Genomic DNA, 9,474 nt, shown 5'->3' on the forward strand with positions numbered 1-9,474 from the left:
GAAAAAAATAGATGACACTAGTCTAAGCATTTATGCAATCAACCACATGCACTATTTCATAACAAAAAAACTCCAGCAATAAACATATTTATATTATTTTTGTAACATGAATCATCTTATAAAACCATGTGCTATAAATACACTTTATGTGCGTGCTATTAGCAATTATTCAAATATTAACCTGTACTACCTTCAAATGACATGTAAATTGTTTGCTTTTATCTTTGAATCCTAATGTAATATTTTGTATAGGTTTTTTCCTGGTGTCTTTTTTTTAATCTCCTCGATGGTTTCTAAAATGACAAACAACGCAGTCTAATCATCGCATTTCCTAACATATGTCAATATTGTGAAGATGGGTCTAATTTTGCTCTCCCTTTTCCCTTCCAAAAATCCCAAACAACTGGATGGTTTCCTGGCAGTGAGTTTGATTATTATGAGTCAGAAAATGAGCCTGGGTCTGATTCATAGCGTTTCGGCTTATTTTTTTACGAAACATTGGCCTGTCAATCGTTTGAGCATTTAAAGGATTAAATGAAACAACATATTCACGCCACAACTGTTGTTTTTAACATTGAAATGCTACTTAAATTCCTCAGTGAAGTGCTCTGGAAAAAGTCCTAAATGTGGTATATCGTTAATCTCTTCTCTGGGTGACCACTTGATGTCGCTGATGCCTAAGGTTTGGTAAATGCAACATGTTTGCGTATCAGCAGCTTGGAAATGTGGTGATCTGCAGGCCAAATGTGAATCCTGCTTCCAGTTACGATTAATCTTACGGTCATTGATTCAGAAGTGAGCTTTGATGGCATTTACTGTGTTTATTTTATGATTACTTGTGCATAGTTTGGTTAAACACTGATTTAGATTACAATGTTTAAAAAGCTTTTAGTCAAGTAAAAACACATGTAGCGAAACCATGCACTTTTATCAATAGCCGATAGAACAGACTCCACGGTACATTGGATACAGCAGCTTGTTTTGCCATCATCTTTACAACGAGGCTACACAGATCTTCTCTACAGTGCTACAAAATAACAGTTCCATCCTAACAGGTCATAAAATGTTACTAATTACTAACTACATTTAGAGACTGAGATACTTAGGGGTTGTATGTTGTTCACGTTTATGATGTATTCAGTAACAGCACAAGACCTTTTGGCAATAAACAAAATATCTGGTTACTAAAAATTGCACACAAATAATCTACAAGGCAAAGTAAACAATTCAGAAAATTCAAGCATGGTTTCACTAACCAATAACACATAGGATTTAGCTCATTTGTAGTGCATTTTTCTACTTTTAGTGAGATTATTCTCTTATGACTGGCAACAATTACCAAAAGTTAGTTGAGAAAAGTATGTGGCTCATATCTGTGCATGTACAGCATAAACAGACACATCTTCATCTTCTAGGTGGCTGTGACTCATGTGTACCAAGCAGTTCTTCATACATTACAACATAGTTTTGTAACACTACTTGTGTATCATTTTTGATCAAGTGGTTTTGTTAGCGAGACCGACTAGATGTGTTCAAACAGATGTTCAAATAAAATGTAATGTAATATATGGCTAAATACTAAAATGGCTGTTTAAATAGAACATCTAAGAACAAATGCAAATCTACTTCTAAATGTAAAAACTGTAACTTGAATGCAATGTAAGTCACTTTGGATAAAAGCGTCTGCTAAATGCATAAATGATTGTAACGGCACCAACTATAACAATTTCACTTCCACTCTTTCCACTAGTAGAAAAATTATTATGTCATAATATGCCCAATATAGATGTGATTCCCAATAACACAACAGTGCACTTCTGAATCTTTGGTTAGGCCAGATTTCACAATTTAAATGTGTAGAATGAATCAATATGTAATGCACTTTTTGAGACAACATAAGCAGCATCTTCTGTCTGTTCTCTGCAATAATACTTGTCTATATTAGTGTTGTTTTGGCGGCCTGTTTTAATTTTAGTCTAGTCTTTGTGTGAAGCTGTCATTTTAGTTTTTATTAGTTTTCATACTCTTTTTAGTCTAGTCTAGTCTGTGAAAATTGTATTTTAGTAATACAATTCTATTTAACCCAGTCAATATAGTATAAGTACCTAGTAACGTTAGTATAGACGAAACCAACATTTTCTTTTAGCCAAACCCATTTTAAACAAGGTTATCTTATATTATTGTTACCTTATAGACTTACGAATATATCCATTCTAGACACGGAAGACGCTCTGATTTGAATTTACAACATTTATTTTACCAACCAAAGATGTTAGAAGTAGCCTACACACACATCTCCCAAAGACGAACCCCGCTGGCCGGCTATCGGTCCCCTTCTCGGTGTCAGACTTCACTTTGTTGTCGTCTTCAAAATAATGGCGCGAGTGGGGCTTGAGGAAGTGACGTCGTCTGCGCAGTGCGACCTGAAGTGAGACACCGGAAACAGACATACTGCAAAATAATAATAATAATAATAACGCGACTAAACGAGACGAAATAACGTTATAACATTTCGTTTCGTCTCGTTTTAGTCAACGAAAATGAAGAGACATTTTAGCATAGTTTTTATTTTGTAAACCACATTTAGTCTCGTTTTTATTCGTCAACAATATTGCATTATATATTTAGTTATCGTCATCGTCACATGACCAGCATTTTCCTCTCGTCTCGTCTTCGTCACGTGATAAAGGTTCGTCGACGACGATATTTGGGGGTTCAAGCACGCAATGCTGAAACCCCATTGCATTTGTTAGGATTTATTATTATTATTATTCCGCGCTAAAACGGCGAGAGCGTCAAAGTGGCCGGAAGTCATTCATTTTCAATGTGAGCCGGCGGCGAGCTCCGGTCTTGGACGGTGAGAGCGTCGAGGAGAGTTGAAGTCAGGTCAACTGTATGGTAATGAGCTATGACGCGGTTGGCCGGCAACCAATCGGAATGTAGAAGTCCTCCGCTTGAGAGGGTTCCAGAGAACGCAGTCCTGTAAACTTTAGTTCCAACCACATTAGTTCCCAAGCATTTTCACGCTAGAACCCTTGTTTTTCAGCGGAAATGCAATTAATTTCCTCAAAACAACACCGATTTGACCAACTGCATTTAGGCTACACTTCAACCAGGACAGTTTGGAATGTAGGCCGCGCACAAATTAATGTTAATGTTAGTTAAAGACCTAGGCTAGTAAACGTCTCCTATAAAATACATGTTGAAATTAGACCAACTTAGCACTTAACCATGAACACAAAAACACACCACAAATGGCTTTTATTGGTTTATTTCGTTAGCAAACATGTAACTATAATTAAGTTCTTTCCATCGATCAATTTCTTACTTTCACAATTAAAATATTTCATGTTTAACTTATACCCTACTTGTGGTCAGTCTGCACAAGATCAACCTGCTTGTTTCCTTTGCGGCTCCTTTAAATACAAGAAGCGCTCGATCGTCAGAGCGTCAACGAATCTTTCTACAGCGTCGCTGGCAGGGCGGCCAGAGCGAATTTTGACGCTCTCGCCGGCGGCGGTGTGAACGCACCGTAGAGAGCAGAAACTTGGTCAGATGATAGTAGTCCGGCCTTCTCGTCAGATACAAAGGCTCGTCCCAATCGGACTAACGGGGGCGCTACAGCGCAAAAAACTAAATTTTCAGACATTTTTGACCATAGTTCGTAAACCGTCAAAAACTTTACATCGTTGCGATCCTTGGGTTTGCACGAACAAAAGTGTATATGTGAGTTTTTTGCTCTACGACGGTAAAATTGACTTATATCCCAAACATACTTTTGCGAACTAGTCCTACGTTTTTCGCCCGATCGGAACCAAACCACTGCATAAATATTCTGTGGACACTGAATGTCAATAATTATCAAAAAAAGTTGAAATTTCGATTTTCGTGCGAAACGGTACGCCAATTAGCGTCTATGCTAACGTTAGCCAAATGTTATTTGAAGTATAACTCTGGAACGGAATGAGATATCTTCACCAAACTCGGTACACATATGTAAGAGGTTAATCTTTGGTCAAATAAAACCCCACTTGGGGGCGCTAAAAGACGGAAAAAAACATATAAATGGCTATAACCAAGCAACCGTTGGTCTGATCGACTTAAAAATTGGTATGTAGTGTCTTCGTCTGAAGGGGCACAAGCGTCTATGAGGACATTGGTGTATCTAAAAAAAACATGGCCGCCATTGGCCAAACAAGTTTAAGCACCTATTAAACAAGGTTAACGGAGGTCGATCGGAACGAGACTCGGAGGGCCTGTTCGACTCGTGGCCCTAAAGGTCTGTAAGAATTTTTAAAGAAATCGGCCACTAGTTGGCGCTAACGAGTTTTTTGGCTCTGTAATCACGTGGTGTTTAACATATCCACACAATATGCACATCATTTGATAGATCTCCTCACAATGAGCAACTTTGCCTCTAGAACCATTGCTGTCAATCAAATCGTTTATTAATTATTTACAAATATGTTAAAAACCTACTTTTGCGAACTAGTCCCTGGGTTTTCGCTCAATCTCGATCAAACCACTGCAGTAATAATCTCTGGACTCTCTAGATCAATAATTATCGAATTTTTTTTGAATTTTGTCCTTTGGTTAGCTATAATTGGCTCATTTAAAAAGGGGGCGTGGCCACATATACCCAAAAGCCTATAAAACCTAAACAAAAACTTTAAACTTTATGAAAGTTGGTAAAAACATGTGTCAGATGACTGTTAACAAGCATGAAAAGTTTCATAGAGATCGGACCATAGGTGGCCCTATAAAAGTTAAAAAGGCCTCAAAAACACAGAATTTCTATAGTAAATGACCTCCAATTGCAATAAAATGTTCATATATTCATTTATACACTATATATTCATATAATATGATAGATCTCCTCATTCTGAACAACTTTGCCTCTAGGATCACTGCTGTCAATCCAACTGTTCTTTAAATATTTGAGATTTTAAAAACATACTTTTATTAATAAATCTTAGCTTTTTAACCCAAAATCAATCAAATCAGTGCAGTACTATTCTCTAGACTCTCTAGGTCAATAATTATCAAACAAATGTTGAACATTTGCATTTGGACAAGCATAAAACGGTCATTTTATAATATGTTCTTTACATAGTGTACCCAAAGAACTAAAATCCTAAAAGAAAGCCCTCAACTTCTCTCAATGATGCATAATTTCATTCTAAACGAACATGCAAAATTTAAGAGAGATTGGGCAAAAAAGAACACTTTAATCGTTCTAAAGCTTAAAACAAAAAGTGTTGTATGATAAATTCCCATTTATAACCACTAGATGTCAGCGGAAGACCACTAATAGGCTTATTAAACACTAAAACAGTACTGTTAATAGGTTTTCTCATGCAGATAGTATAAAATCACAGTTATAACATTTAAAATCACTTTTAATTAAAGTTTAACATTTTGTTCATACAGATATGTCAGTTTTTACAATTTTTCCATATTATGATCACAGAGAAACCTGAAAATGATATATAAACTCTTAAAATCAGAAGACTTGCAATAAGTTTTGTCACCTATCACTTGTTTCAAATATCTATATCTGCAACAAAATGTGTATGCATGTATGTCTATGTCTCTGTGTGTGTGTGTAAATATGCTTATAGAGTATTAATATACTAGTTTAATAATTTATTTCAGTGGGTCTTTATGTGTGGTGCGTGTCTGTGAGCCTATTCTCCATTTTGGAGGTGTTTAACTGTCAGCCATACATCCAGGTTGGCCAAGACCACCTTAACTGCTTGAACCCCGGTAATTGCTGCTTGCAGCTATATTTTGTCATAATTTTCGTTGACGAAAGCAACACTAGTCTAGATCACCTCATAAAGTTGCAGAAAATGTATGTAGGATACTCATTCAATTTTTCCCATTTATCTGGCAGTTTACTGTCTTCCTGTGCTTATCAAACAACTCGTTACTTGTGGCTCTGGTCAGAGGTTGACAGGGGAATCTATGTGCTTCAATATTTAAAGGTCCCCTTGGGCCAAGTGTTCAAGGGCATCGCCCTCACAGCGCATGCAGTGATAGCCGAGGTCAGAGGTCACATCCCAACAGCCCTGCTTTAGGTAGAAGTCAAGAGATGATTTGTTCCAGTTCAGCACAGTGAAATTCAGCTGGGTGCAACCAGCAGCCAGACCAAGCTGAGGGTGATCATAATCACAAACATATAAAATCATACACAATCAACAATAATCTACTTTTCAGTTTGTTAACAACAGATCCCTTGCTAATGTATTATGATCATGTGCCATATGCTGCTATTATCTAGTATAAATAAACACCCCTCACCTGGGAAACTTTGGACATCAGAGCCTTGCCAATGCCTTTCCCTGGAAATACTCACAGAAATTCATTAACCAGTCAAAGGGCTTACAATTTATTTTCAATTCAAATAAACAAAAGCACAGAGTGTGGTTTCCTTACCTCTGAACTCTGGCATCACATACAGATCCTCCATGTACACCGCCCGACCTTTCCATGAACTGTATGTGTAGAAGTACAGAGAGTATCCAACCTTGGTATGACCTATAAAGAGATATACATACATGAATCATCTCTTGTCAGTTTGATGGCTAAAACAAAAAATAACACTAATGTTAACACTAAGGTAAACACAAAATTCAAACATACTCCAGGCAAACAATATCAAGTTGTAAAACATACAGTTACCACAGTTTGCACATTTAGCCAGGCACTTAAAAGAATAGTTCACAAAAAAAATGACAGTTTACACTCAGGCCATCAAAGATTGAGATGAGTTTATTTCTTCATCGGAACAGATTTAGAGAAATGTAGCATTGCATCACTTGTTCAATGGATCCTCTGCAGTGAATGGATGCCGTCAGAATGAGAGTCCAAACAGATGATAAAAACGTCACAACAATACACAAGTAATCCACAAGACTCCAATCCATCAATTAATGTCATCTATCCATAATTTTGCTTTCTCCTGTGAAAAAGTAATCTCTAAATCTGAATCAGGAGAGAAATATGCACATATCAAGCACTGTTTACAAGCAAAACCAGCCCAAAGCAGTTCTAAATATGTCGGTGGATTTTACTGTGAAAGGACAGGGGATGGACTTTTTCATTGGAGGAAGCATTATGGACTTGTATTTGGCCGGAAGCAACACTTTCAAGATAAAAAGTCTTAATGGATTTGTTTCTTACAAACACTGTAATACTTTAATTGATGGATTGGAGTGGTGTTTTTATCAGCTGTTTAGACTCTCATTCTGATGGCACCCATTCATTCACTGCAGAGGATCCATTGGTGAGCAAGTGGTATAATGCTAAATTTCTCCAAATCTCCTCTGATGAAGAAATAAACTCATTTACATCTTAGATGGCCTGCAGGGTGAGTAAATTGTTAAATTTTCCTTTTTTAGTTAAACTAGTCATGCGTGGATAAATGCCACAACAATATATATGCTGTGGCAATGTTGCTTTAAAATTATGTAGAAAATCTATATATGCAACTGTGAGGAAGTACATCCAAAGATGAAAAAAGGGCAAACAAGCTTATGTAACAACTATGCACTCAAGCTAGACATGACACACATGCCCTGATTAGATAACAAATTTGTATCCTACGGCAAGGCAACGCAGAAGAACAGCAGATTTTATTTGATGTTGTAATAGGATTGTTGATCCAAGATAAAATACTAAATCACGGTTATTTTTTTCTCACCCTCTCTAGACTTATGGTGCTCTGGCACTTCAGCAATAATTCCATGGAAAAAAGGGTTTTTGGAGAATCCATCCTGCTCCAGATCTACAGTAGAGAAGCACGGTTGTTGTCAACTTTAAATTCTTGCTAAAGCAATCCACAGAATTAATTATTCCATTGTACTTGTATGGGAGAGATGAGACAATCGGGCCTACCTCTTTGTGTAATCTTGACCTGGTCTGAAACCTTCTCATACTCTGCCAGTTCCTAGTATGAATGATTTGACAATAGAAACAGTTTCAGTGACAAGTCTGTTTTCTTCACTTTGCAAGCACATGATGCATACATGATGACATTGATAAGGATAAAAGTTAAAGAATGGCTAATAAGCCAATAAAAAGTTTATTATCCTCACTAAATCAAAGCAGTCATTTGATCTTGAACTCACATTGCACCATGTGGACTAAGCTCATTTTTGCTCAAGATAACTTTTCCACCTATTGTCCATATGAAATATTTGTAAAGAAATTGCTTGCACAGAGGAAAGCATGAATGCAATTCAAGCAGGCAAAATAGCAAATATTGCATAGATTTTAATGTACCATCGATCCCTTACAGTATCTTTTGAGTTCTATTAGATGCTTGTTTTCACTATTCTGACATCAGCAAAGTGTTTCATTTTTTATTTCTTTGCATTGTCGCGCGCACCAGAACTAACAAGGTTTTAGTAATTAGGTACATCTAATTCATGACGTGACAATGGCCTGCGGATTTTCTGATCCTTTCATCTTCATTGTCATTGCGATTCAAAGCGCAGTAAAGTCTGCTGCACGCCTCCAAACGCCGTCCACTAGACTCAATGACAGGGAAGTGTCAGATTACAGTGTGTCAAATGAATATGGCTTACTGCAACTCTGCCATCAACAACACTGATGCAATTACGTACGTTACACGTTAACACAATAGCAGTGTTTGGAAGATAATGAACGATTACGCATGCTGTCAGTGTTTCAATTTTTCATAAGATTCTAAAATGGTCAGAAATGGACGCACGCATATGACACGCACGCGGGCACGTCCACTCACCAGTATCATCCGCGAGATGTCCTTACAGTCCTCGAGCGTGGCAGCCCGGATTGTGAAATCCATCCTGCGTTCAACAATAATAACAAGCTGGGCAACAAAATCGGAGTGTTTGTCAACGTGGAATATTACTGAATGAAAACACGGAAGATGTGTTTATGTTGCGCTGACTCTCACGCGGCTCTTAGAAACTGCAAAAACAGCGCCATCTGCAGGTTCTGATGTGATAACACCGTTCCGTTATCACCACTGGCCATTTATACAAGTACAGGTCCTTCTCAAAAAATTAGCATACTGTGATAAAGTTCATTATTTTCTTTAATGTACTGATAAACATTAGAGTTTTAATATTGATGATTTTGGATATTGATGAAAACCCAAAATTCCTATCTCAAAAAATTAGCATATTTCATCCGACCAATAAAAGAAAAGTGTTTTTAATACAAAAAAAAAAGTCAACCTTCAAATAATTATTTTCAGTTATGCACTCAATACTTGGTCGGGAATCCTTTTGCAGAAATGACTGCTTCAATGCGGCGTGGCATGGAGGCAATCAGCCTGTGGCACTGCTGAGGTGTTATGGAGGCCCAGGATGCTTCGATAGCGGCCTTAAGCTCATCCAGAGCGTTGGGTCTTGCGTCTCTCAACTTTCTCTTCACAATATCCCACAGATTCTCTATGGGGTTCAGGTCAGGAGAGTTGGCAGG

The 9,474-nt window shown here is 37.3% G+C and overlaps 1 protein-coding gene across 1 annotated transcript; it reads right to left on the reverse strand.

Annotated features, from left to right (window-relative positions):
• Window positions 1-5,382: 5,382 nt before the first annotated feature.
• LOC306842646 (thialysine N-epsilon-acetyltransferase-like) lies at window positions 5,383-8,980 on the reverse strand. Its single transcript, XM_079373608.1, has 6 exons — window positions 8,771-8,980; window positions 7,900-7,951; window positions 7,706-7,789; window positions 6,439-6,540; window positions 6,304-6,344; window positions 5,383-6,155 (listed from the first exon to the last, which is right to left on the reverse strand). The coding sequence occupies exons 1-6, from the start codon at window positions 8,831-8,833 to the stop codon at window positions 5,982-5,984; spliced, it is 516 nt and encodes a 171-aa protein (XP_079229734.1). The 5' UTR covers window positions 8,834-8,980; the 3' UTR covers window positions 5,383-5,981.
• Between the last annotated feature and the right edge of the window lie 494 nt (window positions 8,981-9,474).

This window comes from Barbus barbus (assembly GCF_936440315.1).
Source record: "Barbus barbus genome assembly, chromosome: 2".
NCBI classification, from domain to species: domain Eukaryota; kingdom Metazoa; phylum Chordata; class Actinopteri; order Cypriniformes; family Cyprinidae; genus Barbus; species Barbus barbus.